At 35.8% G+C, this 15,406-nt stretch overlaps 1 protein-coding gene across 3 annotated transcripts; it reads right to left on the reverse strand.

The window, feature by feature from the left end:
• Nucleotides 1-248: 248 nt before the first annotated feature.
• Nucleotides 249-15,132, reverse strand: LOC111485929 (calmodulin-binding transcription activator 2-like). 3 transcript variants are annotated; one of them, XM_023132902.1, is made up of 13 exons: nucleotides 14,917-15,132; nucleotides 11,716-11,835; nucleotides 11,187-11,302; nucleotides 10,846-10,934; nucleotides 7,106-7,148; nucleotides 5,431-5,608; nucleotides 5,122-5,244; nucleotides 4,663-4,985; nucleotides 3,340-3,864; nucleotides 2,438-3,129; nucleotides 1,683-2,265; nucleotides 1,106-1,432; nucleotides 249-692 (listed from the first exon to the last, which is right to left on the reverse strand). In XM_023132902.1, exons 1-13 carry the CDS (start codon nucleotides 14,954-14,956, stop codon nucleotides 579-581), a joined length of 3,273 nt encoding a protein of 1,090 aa, XP_022988670.1. In that variant the 5' UTR covers nucleotides 14,957-15,132; the 3' UTR covers nucleotides 249-578. The 3 variants fall into 3 exon arrangements, with proteins under 3 accessions (XP_022988670.1, XP_022988669.1, XP_022988671.1); XM_023132901.1 differs by having other exon boundaries at nucleotides 5,122-5,247; nucleotides 14,917-15,131; XM_023132903.1 differs by lacking the exons at nucleotides 11,716-11,835; nucleotides 14,917-15,132 and having other exon boundaries at nucleotides 5,122-5,247; nucleotides 7,106-7,191; nucleotides 10,846-10,946; nucleotides 11,187-11,267.
• Between the last annotated feature and the right edge of the window lie 274 nt (nucleotides 15,133-15,406).

Raw genomic sequence — 15,406 nt, forward strand, 5'->3', positions numbered from 1 at the left:
ATTGCACGTCGATTGGAGGAACGAGTATCAACGAGGACGCTGGGCCCCCGAAGGAGGGTGGATTGTGAGATCCCACATCGGTTGGAGAGAGAAAGGAAGCATTCTTTATAAGGATGTGGAAACCTCTCTCTAACCGACATGTCTTAAAATCATGAGGCTGACAGCAATATGCAACAAACTAAAGTAGACAACATCCGCTCGCAAGTAGTGATCAAATTTCTTCAAGGAGAGTAGAAAAGTAAATGAAGTGACCAATACGAACAAACATCAAAATTACCTTCAAAATATGACACTAAAACATACAGAATGTAGCAGTATTAAGTGTTCTTTCCATATACAAAGTCGGTTCAAATTCAATCGATCGACATAATGTCGGGATCTTCTCCATAAATTACGACATCAGGTAAGCCTATTAACGACCTATAAAATCTATACCCTTTTGGGAGGCAGCCAACAGTAAGTGTTCATAATATAAAGACCTGAATCTCATACATTAGTTAGAGAGTTGTATTTACAGGGAGAAGCTGAAGTTAGGAGCATGAGAGCACACTAGGCTGATTGATAACACCACCAGTTTCTCAATCAAATGTCATAGACATCAAAGCATCATCATCCAGCAGTGAGTCGATATCAATCATGTCATCACCTTCTATTATCTCTTCTGAAGTACTAGTAACACTTATATTACTCACCTGATAAATATTTACAAACAGAACAAGTCATCAATATATAATGATCAGCTTCATTACAGAAATTGTTAGTACAAGAAAGTTGACCGAAGTACTAAACACATTAACTCTAATCAAATTGAAACTAGACGAATCTCACAACTTCGAGAATAATACGCTATTGAAGTTAAAATTTATCCAACAAATAGCTCATATACACAAATATTAACACGAGAAAGAGTCAAGCAAAGTACCATCTGACACATTGCCATAAGCTAATAGGAAAAATGATAATTATCTAGCAACCCAATTTAATCCAATATTAATATGTTAGGGTTCTTAATCTGATATAAGTGACAGATATAAAATTATCAACTATATACATAGAAGGAAACAGAAACTAGATTCTGATAATAAATGGTGGCAGATATCAATACCTTGGTTTCTCGGCACTTTTGAACCACGGTAAGTAGCCTACGGTATTGGTCCCGTCCCTCGGGATACTGAGCCATGGACTTGACTCTAGTAAGTGCTTTTTGAAATCTTTCCTCAGTCTGTCTTCTTCCTTTCTTCAAAAAATCTCCGTCATCCTCTTCACGTGGTTCCATCACCACAGAGGGCGGAGTCTTGGCAACTGTATCTGATCGGAAGCCTCGCAAACCACTCCCCTTCCGTCTCCATCTCAAAATAATCTTGTCTAATATTCCTACCGACCAGACAATCTTTTTATATTGCTTCCTCACCTGGTGTCCTCTCACAATGGCCTTGCAATTATGGACATTCGAAGTTAGTTTTCGGTTTTAGGTCGCAGATGGAAGTTAAGTTCTTTAGTCATAATTCAAGAAAGTAAAAAGAGCAGTATAATTTTTTCCTTGATTTGATATTTTCTAAAAATAATTCCTACCAAGAAAATATTAAGAATCAGAAAACTACTTTTTTAAATAAATAGTCATAATTCACTAACACGTCTTCAATATAATGGAGCTTATTAAATGAGTATGGGAGAGTGCAAACCTGAATTTTCACTATTCTTTGACGTATTAGCAAGAATTCTTTTCTCATTTTCCAACCACGGAACTTTTTCTGTATGTGAACTGCAGCAGCATGGTCTGGGCTGTTACTTAGTCGAGACTTGCGTGCCCTGGCAGCAACAAACGGAATAGCACTATCATCTGAGTATCCAAATTCATCAGGTCCACGCTCTGATATTTGCTTCCTCTGAAATGACTTTACTCGAAACATCAGATGTATACGATCAGCAGCTTGAGTAGCATTGCAGACAGCAGTCAACGAATCCTTCAAGGACAAATCACCAGGCATAAGACCATCATTTATTGGTGTTGCTTTTCGTTCAGCAGCGGTATACACAGCTTTCCCTTCTGAAGCATCTAGCACACCATCTTTTTTGGTATCTGCCATTGATACAGATGAGATGTAGCTGGTCAATGACGACTCCGCTAGAAAACCAGCGATCCCCTTCTGTCCCCTTTCAGAAGCAAGGTCTGCAGGCATTGTGCCCGAAGGATCGCCTGGAGATGGATCTGACGGCAATCCAGGATCGGCGCCCAAAGTTATAAGAGTTCCAACTGTCAACTCCCTGCATGAAACAATCCAGGATTAGCACCCTAAGTTTTTATGGTGACTTGGGAGGAAAAAAAAGGCTTTTTGATATTCAAAGAAATAGGAACCAAGCATTCTTTTTAGCTTTATCAATGAGTCTGATTAGCATGAAAGAAAGGGCTTTCATTCAAGAGTTTAAACGTTCTTGCCTGCCATAGAATGCTGCCCAATGAAGAGCAGTCCATCCATTAACGTCTCTAAAATTCAGACTCACTCCAGTAGCTACAATTGGTCTGATTGCCCAATCATAGCCAAGAGCTGCAGCTAAATGAATTAATCCCTGTCCCTTATCATCCAATATATTAGGACCTTTTCCATCTTCAATTACTTTACGTATAAGCCATGAGTACAGCTTTTCTTTCATCAGCTTTATAAAAAGAGATTCCTTGCTTTGATGCTGATTTTGATCATTCTGAGAATTTGGCTCTTCCCCATAACAATCTTCTTCTTCTTTTATTGAGATGAGCTTTTTGATCAAGTTCCGTTTCTCCAAGGCACCTTCTGAGAGATTATTTGGAGGATCTGAAGATCTAGTGGATAGTAACCTCTCAAACCGCAAATGCATATGTAATTCTTCTGTAGCACCAGCGGTATATACATCGGTAACATCTACATCTTGAGCAGAGTCAGCCAGGTAATCAAATTCACGCACCTCGCTGCAAGCTAATCTGTTGGAACATGTAACATAAAAAGGGACTTGCCCAACACTATGTGGTGGTGCATGACAGCACAGAATCCCATCAGCCAAAACCTCTGCAGGAACCTCAACTTCCCCAAACATACATGACCAGTAACATTTTGTGGCATGATTGTTCCCCAGAAACTTTCCTATAATCACAACCTGTTTGGGTTTAATTAAAAAAGAGAATTTAGTTTTCGGAACAAAATCTTCTATGTCTCACGTATTTAGAGGGGAAAAAGTGAAGTAAATAAGAAACTGTAGAAAAATGGAGACAGAAACCAATAAATTTCGAAAACTTAAGACGTTTTTTTTTTCCCTCAAGCTTGATTCACAGCAACTTTTTTTCAGTTTTTTCAAACATTTATTTACCTCAGTTTCTAAATCTAGAAGTGTCGACTTCGGAGAAAAGTCTGTTATACTGAAAAGCTGGTCTTCAGAAAGAGAAGGGCTTAATGACGAATCATCCACCATATCACCACATTCTACAGTGCTCCAAGACAAGCCAGATGATGGATGCATGTGCAAATCATCAACTTCCACAAGCTCTCTAGATACCCACCGTGAGAAACTGTCGACTTTCTTCAAACTCTCCTCTCCATCTACTAATGATTGTTTCAAAGCCAAAGAATAGCTGATGGAACCTTCTTTAGATATATCATTTTCAGAATTCAACCTTGTTGCAGAATACAATTCTCCTTCATTGAACTGTGGTTCGAAGTTTTTTGAAAAAAACTCCTTATTCTCTATGCTAGGATGAGCATGACCACTTCCAAAGGTTGCATTATGAGATTTCTGCTCAGTTAACTTGCCATTGATATCATAAACTGAATATAAATCTGGAAACTGGTCAACGTGCCCTTTTGAAAAGGATGAAGTATTGTCTTCAAAAGGAACCTGCAGTTGAATCCAGAAAACGTTATAAACAACTATCTCCAGAGCATAATTGAATTAAATTCATTTGAATTGAAGGGTTTTAAATAGCACAACAGATGAGCAAGAACACAATCGAATAGAAGAACCTCCATTCAAGATAAATGGCAAGGTGATCAAAGATATTTGTGTGTCATTTGTACCTAAAGAATCCAACCTTCCCTAACGCAACCAGCTCATACAAGCCTACATCCAAAAAATGGTTGAAACTTTGGAAGCAGCTTAATAATTTGTGCGTGAGTCACTCCATTCATAAAGTTTATCTCCAGAATAAGCCAAAGGACTGTCAACAACTCATCTTTTTTTTTTTTTACATTACTTTACATTATTTTTTTAATAATATATCTTCATCCTTATAGAAGAGAAGTTGGTTATCTATAGAGGGGAAACAGAACAGATATGCGAATAAGTGAACCACTGATAAGTAACATCCAATTACAGGCATTTGATAATGTACAAGTACAGTCAAAACAGTAGCTCTTTAACACTACATAGTCATTAAATTATAAGTACAGTTCAAGGAAGAAAAAATATAATAACAGGCCAGGCTAAGAATCACTAATTCTTCTGTGATACAATGCCAGGCAGGTAAGCTTCCACAACTAAACCTTACCTCCCAATCTATTCTATCAAAGCCCAACCAATCCTAGGGATTTCTTGGGGCGAGTTTGAAGCCTATGCAGATTGACATATTTCCTTTAACTAGATATACAGATAGGATTAAAGAACAAAGAAATATAAATGAAAAAAACTTCTAAATACCTGACAGTTCGATGCCATTGTCAGTGAGCTCTTAAAGTCCTCTTTAATAGCACTATTACCGGCTAAAAGCTTGCCAGGAATTGAATTATCCTGTCCAAGGACAGTTCCAGAAGATAAAGGTTCAATCCAAGAGTTTAAAACCTGAGAAGGTACTGTTTGAAATCCAGTTGTGCATTGTTGAAAGATCTCTTCCCACGAGGCAGAGGTGAGTGTCTTCTGAGAACCAATCACACCTGTACCACCATCACTACTCCCAAGTCCATCTTTCTGAACTTGTGGTACATATTCCACGGCAGGAGCCAATGGCCAAGCTTCAACATTATCTGGAGTATTACACAAGTCAACATTTTGAGACGTCAAATAATGTCAAGGCTTCTATCAGGGAGAACTTGATTAAAAAATTATATATGTTTACTAGTGTAACATAAGTTAGGAAGAAAAGAATTAAACTGGGCTTACTGGAAGAGGAATGTGGAAAGTAAAGATTTGATGGACCAGCTTCTTTTTTATTCACCAGAAGACCATTGTTCACTAGTGGTGATGTTGGAAATGAGTGAAATCTTGAAGTTTCTTGGTAAGTGTCTTCTGCACAAAATTGCAAATTTAAGTAGCAACCTTCATAATAAATGTAGAGTAAAAACATTGGTAACTAAGATCAATGAACAAAGTACGCATTTAACATTTTTTCTTCCACTGAATAAAATAACCCCATGACCTAGAGACCATACATAAAAGCAAGAAATAAATAACCAAGGAGAAGGAAAATACCATTATCAGCATCTTCATATGATGATGTCACAGTGCTGGTTGGGCTGGGGGAATCTGCATTTTCAAAAGCTGCTTGATTACGACTGCTGGAATAGCTAGAACTCATAGGACTGCTCTTCTGTGAACTTGATGAAACCTCATCTGTCTCAACAACAGCTCCAATATTGGTTCTATTACCCTGATTTAAAATTTGATCATTGGTTTTGTTAGTATTATTGTAATAAAAATAAATAAAGGGCTGGGCTTTTTTCTTTTTTTTCTTTTTTCTTTTTTTTTTTTTTTTTTTTTTTGGGTTTAAGTGGGCTTCTTAAGAAGAAAGGTTGCAATGTGTCGGGGGAGTGTCCATTACATGTTCCAAACATAAAAAGATATACAGTATCGCATGTTGGACAACTGTTCGGAGAATGTCTGAATGTATCAGTGTCCGACACGACTTTGTCAAAACTAAAATGCTATGTTTCCTAGAGTACCTCCTTTACCTTGATGTGAAAGGCTAAAAATCCCAAAGAAAGTCAAATACTTTGTTTCACAGGTTTGCTTGGTAGGTGAACACTTTGTATTGGGTTTTAAGGCATTTGTCTTTTCTGTTGGGTCCAATGGTTTAGAAGACTAACGACGGCCTCGAGGCTTTTCCTCATTCTTGAAGAGGTGAAGCATAAGCCTCAAGACAGTACGAGGTATAAGCCTCCATTTTTAATGAAAAACATTATACAGATCAGGATTTGTATAATCTAAGTATTTTTAAAAAAAATAGTTAATTAAAAGTAATTTTAAAAAAACACCCCTATCAATTGCCACTAGAACAAAAATTCGAAAGCGATATCTTTCACATCACTACTATTGTTCCTAATAGAATTGACAAATTCTATAAAGTTGTCTTCAATGTTTTTAAAGCCTATGTAGTAGAAATAGTAAAATAGTCAAAATTGGCAGTCTTTTTTTAAACAAACCACTTTCATCGAGAGAGGTGAAAGAACATACAAGGGTGTAGAAAAAAAAACCCAAGCCCCAAAATGGAAGTCCCAAAAAGAAACTACATTTTTCGGCTCTACGAATATCTTCCCTCTTTCGAAATATTTCATTCATCAATGAAATACTTGTTTCAGCTCACTAAACATATATCAAGGTGCTTTTATGGTGTATATAGGAGAAAAATCATTCTATTCAATTCAAATTAATATTTAGCAAAAATTATTATAAACATCTAGATTTTCATCGAATCAAAATAGTCAAAGGTGTGCGTTCTTTTGGCCATTTCATCACCTCAACAACTTGATTGGTTCATCTTAATGCCTCGCTATGAATTAATATATCTTATATTTCTTTTAGTTTAACAACATGAGAGAGTGGAAATTTGGACCACTTCTTAAACTTCAAACCTTGCCTTAAAATGTTGAGTTATACTTTTGTTAGCGTGTTTTATGCTTTTCCCGCCTAAAGAAGGAAGCTAGTTTTTTCACACAAAAATGGAAAATGAAAGAAGAAAAAGCACATCCTAGTTGAACCAAAACCAACATACTAGGACCATATCACCTCATAGCCTTGTACAAAAATACTAATCGCAAGATTAAAAAATAAATTTTCATGGAAATCAGTTCAAATCAAAACAATAGCAGTAAGAAAAATGATACCAATTAAAAAGCAGAAAGAACGAACAAGTAAAGATTCAGATTACCTTTACTTCCAAGTAGTGGACAAAAACTATGTGCATTAAATGCCTGCAACAAGCAATAAGCAACAAGCTGGTGAAAACAAAATCACCTAGAAAAAGAAAATTTATTAATAAAAACAAAATTTATAACTTTTTTTTAATAAGAGACAATTTTATTGATGATTGAAATTCACAAAAAAAACGTTATCCATAAAACTTCCCAATATATAAGAAGGGAGGCATGACTGAAAATGTATTAGACAATTTACACCAAGATATAGTGTGGTAAATAACATTGTCTTAGAGATGTGAATACTCTTTGATTTCCTTATTTCTTTCCACAAAAACAAAAAAAACCATATGAGATTTTTCCATGACAGGGCTTTTGCATTGGTGAAAGGGTGATACGTTAAGGTCATGTCAAATAAATCCCTTATCGCCTCAGAAAGGTGAGATACCATAGAGAAACTTCACCTAGAAATTTCGAGCGTATATGCATTGCATAAATAAATGGCTATGTGATTCATTGTTTTTCATGTATAATGCACACCAGCTTGGAAACAGAGTCATGTAGGCTTTTTTTTTTTTCTTTTTTCTTTTTTTTTCTTTTGGTAGATTTTCACCGTGCTAACAGCTTTATGTGATATTTTCTAAAGGAAAATTTCACCTTTTTAGGGTGATTTCCTTTCCATATTGTCTTTGCTAGCATGGAGTTTATGGTTTTTACTTTTTTTTCTCGTATGCTCATAATTATATAAAGATTTTATAGAGAAACTGTAATAACCCTAAATTTTCTTATTTAATCTAAGGTCATTACTATACCTTAAATGCAGAATTTACCTTAACAACCCTACACTTAATGCGGAATTTACTTTCAATGGGCTCTTGTTATAAATGCAACATTAATTTGTCATTTATTACCTCGTGAATAAACGAATACAAGGGAAAGAAAGGAAGAACAATTCTGAATTAAGTGTCCTATACTATCCTATGGTTTATTAATGCGATTACAATTCAACCTATACTAACCTATACTAATAATGCAAATAGAATACAACCTATACTAACCTATACTACGAACGCACATGAAACTCAGCCTATACTAACTCATACTATGAATGCAAATGAAATTCAACTTATACTAACCTATACTTATGAATGGAAAACAATTTATCCTATGCATGTGTCATGGTCACGGGATTTGATGCTTCTGTCGGTCTCACATGGGTGCCTTGTCTTTATCTGAAAATGTAGTAGCACGAGGCTTAAGTATTTCTAGAACACTCAGTAAGCGACCCCTTATCAAGGTTATGCAACAAGAACATGCAAATGCAATAACGGGACCTATCATATCAGTCTATTTTTCCTACGGCACTATTCTAATGAGCAGCTTGGATGTGTACCATATACTCTACACAGAGCCCATACATGTGAGTATAACCCCATTAAAATTATGTATGATATGAAGACTGAAAAATGAGAAACAACATGATATGCACGAAAAATGATAGCGGGGACATATTTAATAATGCTGAAAACGGCAAAATATTGGGACCTCATGCATTATATGTGCTCATGCATCGGGGGATACCCCTAGTCCATCACGAGGGTACGAACGCGTACATCCATTAGGCAGGCGAAGTATCATCATGTTTTACATAATGTTGCACTGACAGTTACTAATTCTAATGGGTGTCCGACATAAGTTGAGTTACAAGAGCAGGCTCGCTCGACAAGAAAAGGGGCCTAGCAGTATGCGAACTGTCTGGTAAGCCCATACTCGCACGTATGGGCTCTATGTAGAGTATATGATACACATCCAAGCTGCCTATTAGAATCGTGCCGTAGGAAAAATAGACAGATATGATAGGCCCCGTCATTGCATTTGCATGTTCTTGTTGCATAACCCTGATAGGGGGTCACTTACTGAGTATTCTAGAAATACTTAAGCCTCATGCTACTACATTTTCAAATAAAGGCAAGGCACCCATGTGAGACCGACGGAAGCATCGCAAATCCCGTGATCGTGGCACATGCATAGGATAGATTGTTTTCCATTCATAAGTATAGGTTGGTATAGGTTGAATTTCATTTGCATTCATAGTATAGGTTAGTATAGGTTAAGTTTCATTTGCGCTCGTAATATAAGTTAATATAGGTTGTTTTCCATTTGCATTATTAGTTTAGGTTAGTATAGGTTGAATGGTAATCGCATTAATAAACCATATAATAGTATAGGACATTTAATTCAAAATTATTTTTCCTTTCTTTCTCTTGTATTCGTGTATTCGTTTATTCATGAGATAATAAATGACAAATTAATGTTGCATTTATAACAAGAGCCCATTTAAAGTAAATTCTACATTAAATGTAGGGTCGTTAAGGTAAATTCCACATTTAAGGTATAGTAATGACCTTAGATTAAATAGGAAAATTTAGGGTCGTTACAGAAACTCCATCAACAAGCCATGTTAATGAGTCTGCTTCTAGGCGAGGTCGAGACTTAAATCAGCCCATTCCTTAGCTTTGTTATCCTTTAGGTTGTTACCAAGTTTGAGTTTCCAAAAGTTGTTGACATTATTCCAGGTTTCTTTGATCATGGCTGTTTTGCTACGAGAGAGTTTACATAGAGGTGGATACTACAAGGCTAGCCTGAAGTTTCCACTCCAAGCTCGGTCCAAAAAGATATGCCTTCTCCATCACCCACCCTATGGAAAATTCAACTGGTGATGAGGTTTTGGTACTTTTTTTATGTGCTTCCATGGCCTCTTTGTAGAAGATGGAAGGGAACAATTTATAGACGATATAGGAGTACAATTGGCCTTTATAAGTTTTCTCCCCAAGGTGTTTTCTTCATGATTATATCTCCATATCCATTTGGCAAGGAGATCTTTGTTATTCTCCTTTATCAAAAATAGACCAAGTCCTCCCTAGTCTGCTGGGAGGCTTATGATATTCCATCAGATAAGGTGAATGTCATTTTTTTGCAAATAGTCTATTAATAATCTTTCGTGGCATTTCGAATAAAGACATGTAGCAAGTGGGGAGGTTGGACAGTGTAGCTTGTACTAGGGTGGGTCATCCGCCTTTAGAAATATACAAGGCAAATACCCTACAACACATGGTTCCACATTGAAAGAGCAAAATGGAAAAAGGACATGATCAAGATTTGGCACATCCTTGCGAAGAAAACACCATCATAGACCCAAGAAAAAGATGCTGAAATTTGATTGCAACTAAAGGTGTTGACATTCTCGTGCAAAACTTGCCACCCTACTGCTATAGTATACCAGAGCTGCCAGCTTCAAAACTAACCATTTTGTTAGAGAAGGGGGAATTTTGAGAGATCATAACCTTCCAAAAGCAAGGCAAACAAAGGGGCACTTGAATGGGAGGAAGGGATACAAAGGAGATGGAAGAAGGAGCTACCCGAAAAGAAAAAAACAAAAAAACAAAAAAACAAAAACAATGTGTTGAGGGTCCAAAATCGAATCTCTTCGTCCTATGCCTACACAAAAGTCTCTAAGGAGTAAAAGAAAGTCTAACACCTCCATCGTCTTCTTATCTCAAGGCTTAGAGGGCAACGAAAACCAAAAATGAAGGAAGAATTCCAAGAGACATGCAAAATGAAGGCCATCGAGTACAACCTCACGTCAGTAATTGAGAATTAATCTAAAGAAAATGAGAATCAAAGATAAAGCAGATTGTAATGAGGATGTAAAAGGGAAAGGCTATAAAGGGATTTACAATTGCATCAAACTTACTCTTCAAGCATCCAATAACTGCGCCTTTGAAAGTTCTCATTTTCTTCTCCATGGGCATAATAGCAGTGCAGTACATCAATGCTTCCAACCTAATAATATTGCTAAAAGAAAATTACCAAACTATATAATAAATTAAATGTTTCTGTTGAAAAGAGTAATAAAGAAAAAAATTAACAATAAGAAACAAAAGATTGAGTAGTAAAGAAAGATAAAATCAAAACAATATAAAATAAAATAAATAAATAATAGTTAAATAGCTTATTTTTGTGAGGGCGTAGATCATGACGATTGTAGAGACACCCAAAATCCAGATAAAGAAAACGGTGCCTTCTGTAAGTTACCTTCAGCTTCTCATGAGCTTCCTTTACGGTTTTGCCATCTTTCTTCTTCCTCCATTTGTGTCCATCCTTTCTGAAGTACCTCAGAACCTTTCGATCAAAAAGAAAAAGTGACCCACCTGAAAGGTAGAAGTACATGTCAACCGCAATAGTAATACCTAAGTAATGTTAGCATTGATGGTAAATGGAACAATACTCGTTTAACTATTTTAAGTTGGTGAGATTAGAGAGAAGAAGAGATGAACGTGATAGATTACGGCTCCATTTCTCATCATAGGATCTAACCATCTCATGTTAGTTATAAAACACAATATTAAAATCATATTCTAATTATAAGGTCGGGTAGGCACACAGAATACACAAGACCATAATTAAGAAACCTCAGCAGTTAGATCAAATAATTTAACTTTTTGATAGTCATAATTGTGAAAAATCATATTTGATGGTCTCTCTGGATGCTCTGATCCTCAAGAAAACTTCAATCAGTTCACATAACTTAAATATTTTATAGTAATGATTGTGAAAATCATACTTGATGGTCTCTCTGGAGGCTCTGAAGCAATATGAAACTTCGGATAGTTACGAAGTATTTCACAAATTTCAGCTGGACGCAGCCAACGATGTCTTGCTTCTATCAATAACTGATCGATGTCTGCACAAATATGAACTATGTCAGCCATGAAAGAAGAAATTAAAACAGTAGTTCACTTCACAAACCCAAAAACTACATGCATTCGATATCTTGCAAGTAGGAATGATGGGCAATGGTAGGTATTAAAACTATGATTTATGCCTACTAAACATGTCTAATAGCGCAGGCAATACTCAATGAACCAGAGTTCCCACAACTGTGAGCAAGTATACGATCAACTCAGAGCTTCGAGCAGTATGGAGATAAAAGCAAGAACACAGATATAACCTAAAAAGACATGGACATTCATTTTCAAAAAACCGAGGTGTACATCCAACAAGAACAAGTTGGTTAAAATATTTCTCACAAAATATGTATTTGCACACGTTAACACGTATCAATATGCAATCTTATTTCTCCTAAAAAAAGATTTAACATTCCTTTCTAGCCAAAAAGTACAAAGAAAGACTCATTAAATAAATCCAGAGTAACTTGGCTTCAACTTTGAAAGGGATAACCAAACTAAATGAAGAAGTTTGGTGTTTTCTAAGAGCAAAATGACTAATAATGTGATTGATATAATGAAATTACAAAGAAAGGCAGATTACCCAAGCCCTCATAAATTACAAAAAGAGAAAAGTTTACAATGTGATGTAAGATAAGAGATAGAATAATTCTTAAAGAAAGAGTAATTTTTACACCAAGAGACAGCCAAGAAAACTAATGAATTGAGACAGCTCTTAAAGGATCGATCCTTGTCATAAAAAAAAAGTGGTTGTTTCTTTCACCCCATATGGTCCAAAAAGGGCTCTAATAAAGAAAAATTCTAAGATGTTAGTTTCTTTCATCCTTTGGAGATGTTAGTTTTCCATTACAATGGAATCATTATTTGAAATCCTTTGTGTAAAACCAAATAAGAAAAATTCTTATTCATCAATTAATCAAAACCACGAGGAATGGTATTTATACTGATTCTATAGTTCGGTAGTATATAACTAACCACCCGCAACCTCCAACAGCTAGTTTACAAAATAATACCTATGGCTTCAAACGGTTATTTGAAACTAACCAACCTTTAGTAGGCTGTATTTATGTATCTCCGGTTGTTTTTACATATGCCCTTTTATAATCCTTTATTTCACTTGATATAAGGTGTTTCCTCGTTAAAAAATATGATAAGGAAGATAGGCCAACTTTGAAACTAGAATTCAAAGGAATTCACAAAAGATATCTCCAATTGAAATTGATCAAGAAATAGGACAATCACAATAATAAATAGTTCCAATTGACAGCGATTAAGTGCAATGCAAGCATTGCATGCATTCCTTTTGTTTCCAAAATCTTAGAAGCATCAAGCCAAAGAACTCGTGAGCAATTTTATCTTCCAAATGCATGGGCAGAAAGGAATTTAATTAGGAGTTCAATCAGTTCAAGAGGGATTTTGGTCAAAACCAACTTAACATTGTTTTCCTAAAACCCGAATCAGCTACTCAACCTACACCAAATGAATCGACCACCAAATTGCCAAGATCAAATTGAACAAAACCACCCAAAAACTATACAAAACGAACCAACCAACTTCTTTTGATTTCTTATTTTAGAAAATTGACCTGACCGACAAATATAATTCAAACCAACCAATTTGATCGATTTCATAGGTTTTTTCTGTTTTTGGCTTGCAACTCAAGATAGAAGAATCTGTCAAGATGTTCATAAAGATCCCTTGAAAAGCTACCATCATATCCCATATATTGTGGAAAGCTTAAGTCCTTACAATTGTGAGGACTTGTGATGAAGTTCAAAAGGGTAACTTGAACCTAATTTTTTCACTTCAATGATGCATCCTCAGTGGATTTCTTATTATTCGTCAGTTTTTTAAATTATATTTAGTGGTAGGTGTTCTAGATTTCTTATTCAAAATAGTGCAAGTGAACACCAATTTCCAAATTTTTGCCTAACATCTCACTAATCATCCCTTTATTGGCAAAGTTAATGGTCTGATGGATTAATGTAGTTCTCCATATTTGTTAGAAAATGCAGTAAAAAAGAAACTTCTTAATTTTGTATGCTCGTTGTATAAACTTAGGTGCGGTCATAGACAGTCTACTTGATTTCTAGGCGAAAATATTGTAACGGCCCAAATCCACCGCTAGCAGATATTGTCTTCTTTGGGCTTTCCCTTTCAGGCTTCCCCTCAAGGCATTAAAATGCATCTGCTAGGGGAAGGTTTCCACACCCTTATATAGGGTGTTTTGTTCTCCTCCCCAACCAATGTGGGACATCACAAATATCTAACCACAACGTTGCGTAATCATACCCCTTTGAATTCATGCCGAGGCTTTTTTGTGAACATCCAGGGAAATTTAAACTTACCGCCCCATTAAATTTAGCACCGCCCTTGAAACCAATGAACTACCACAACTTTCAATAGGAATTGAGCAACTTCAAATAACGTTATTAACTTCCCTCGAAGTAAGTCCAAGAAGGATTAGTTGATTAAAAGGTAATCAAAATTTTCCTCCAAGCTTTTGCACAATACATTTCTCGAATTATTCGTGCCTTAACGTTACACAGAAACACTTAAAGTAATCATTCAGTCCCTAAAAGATATTTAACTAACAAAATCCGTCGAACATACAAACAGAGCGTGTACTTCATGCCAAACAGGATTGGTAGAACTACCCATTGAAAATCAAAATCCCAAGCAACCCAATAACACAAAAGAATCAAAAAAGCAAAAGTAAACTCATTAAGATTCAACTAAAGCTAAAGAAAACAAGTTCAAGCAACATGCACAGTAGAACTAAGAACACAGAATGACCTTTTCAGCAACAGAGCTCAAGATTTAAAACACTCAATAATTTCCCAAACAAACCCAGAACCCAGAATCACATTCGCCCTGATTCATCCCCACCCAACCCTCCATTCAACAAAAACTCCCCAAAAATCCCTCACCCAAAACAAAAGCAAAACAACCCCCTCTTCCCAACCAATCAAACACCCACATCAAAATCAATCATAGAAATCGAACAGTAACAGAACTGCTCAAAATCAGCGCAAACCCAGAAGAAACAAAATAGAGAGGGAGAATTGAAATCTAACCTAGACGAGGAGCCAGGCCGTAAGATCCACGGTCCGCCATGGGAGAAGAAAAAATCAAAGAGAGAGAGAGAGAGAGAGAGAGAGAGATTTGGAAGGTGAAAAGGGAAAGTGAAGAAAAGGAAATGGAAGAGGTAGAAATGGGCGAAAGACTTTCGCTGTCAGCTTCGTGAATGTGAATGACGTAACGTCGGGGAAACTGGAGATGGAGGGAATAGCGAGCGCAGAGAAACCTTTATTATATTATTATATTATTTATTATTAATATTAATATTATAAATAAATTATTAATATAATTTTCAGGGAGTGGGTCCCACTTTGTTTTTTTTTTTTCTTTTAAAAAAATAGATAAATATAATAATATCAAATATCCTCCCCCAGATCGTTCTATATTTCTCATTAATTCCGTACATTATATTACCAATAAATACGTGGAAATATTAAAATTCAAAATATTATTTTTTTTTTTTTTTTTTTTTTTTTTTGAGGATGG

Source organism: Cucurbita maxima, unplaced genomic scaffold (assembly GCF_002738345.1).
Source record: "Cucurbita maxima cultivar Rimu unplaced genomic scaffold, Cmax_1.0 Cma_Scf00011, whole genome shotgun sequence".
Classification (NCBI taxonomy): Eukaryota; Viridiplantae; Streptophyta; class Magnoliopsida; order Cucurbitales; family Cucurbitaceae; genus Cucurbita; species Cucurbita maxima.

Bases quoted from the DNA above. Each gene is read 5' to 3' on its own strand.
- LOC111485929 (XM_023132901.1), bottom strand. From the start codon at position 14,956: ATGGCGGACCGTGGATCTTACGGCCTGGCTCCTCGTCTAG. The intron at 5,609-7,105 runs GTAATCTGAATC...ATTTTAAATCAG, and splicing joins TCCACTACTTGGAAGTAAAG to GGTAATAGAACCAATATTGG. The intron at 3,865-4,662 runs GTATTTAGAAGT...ATTCAACTGCAG, and splicing joins CAATGGCATCGAACTGTCAG to GTTCCTTTTGAAGACAATAC.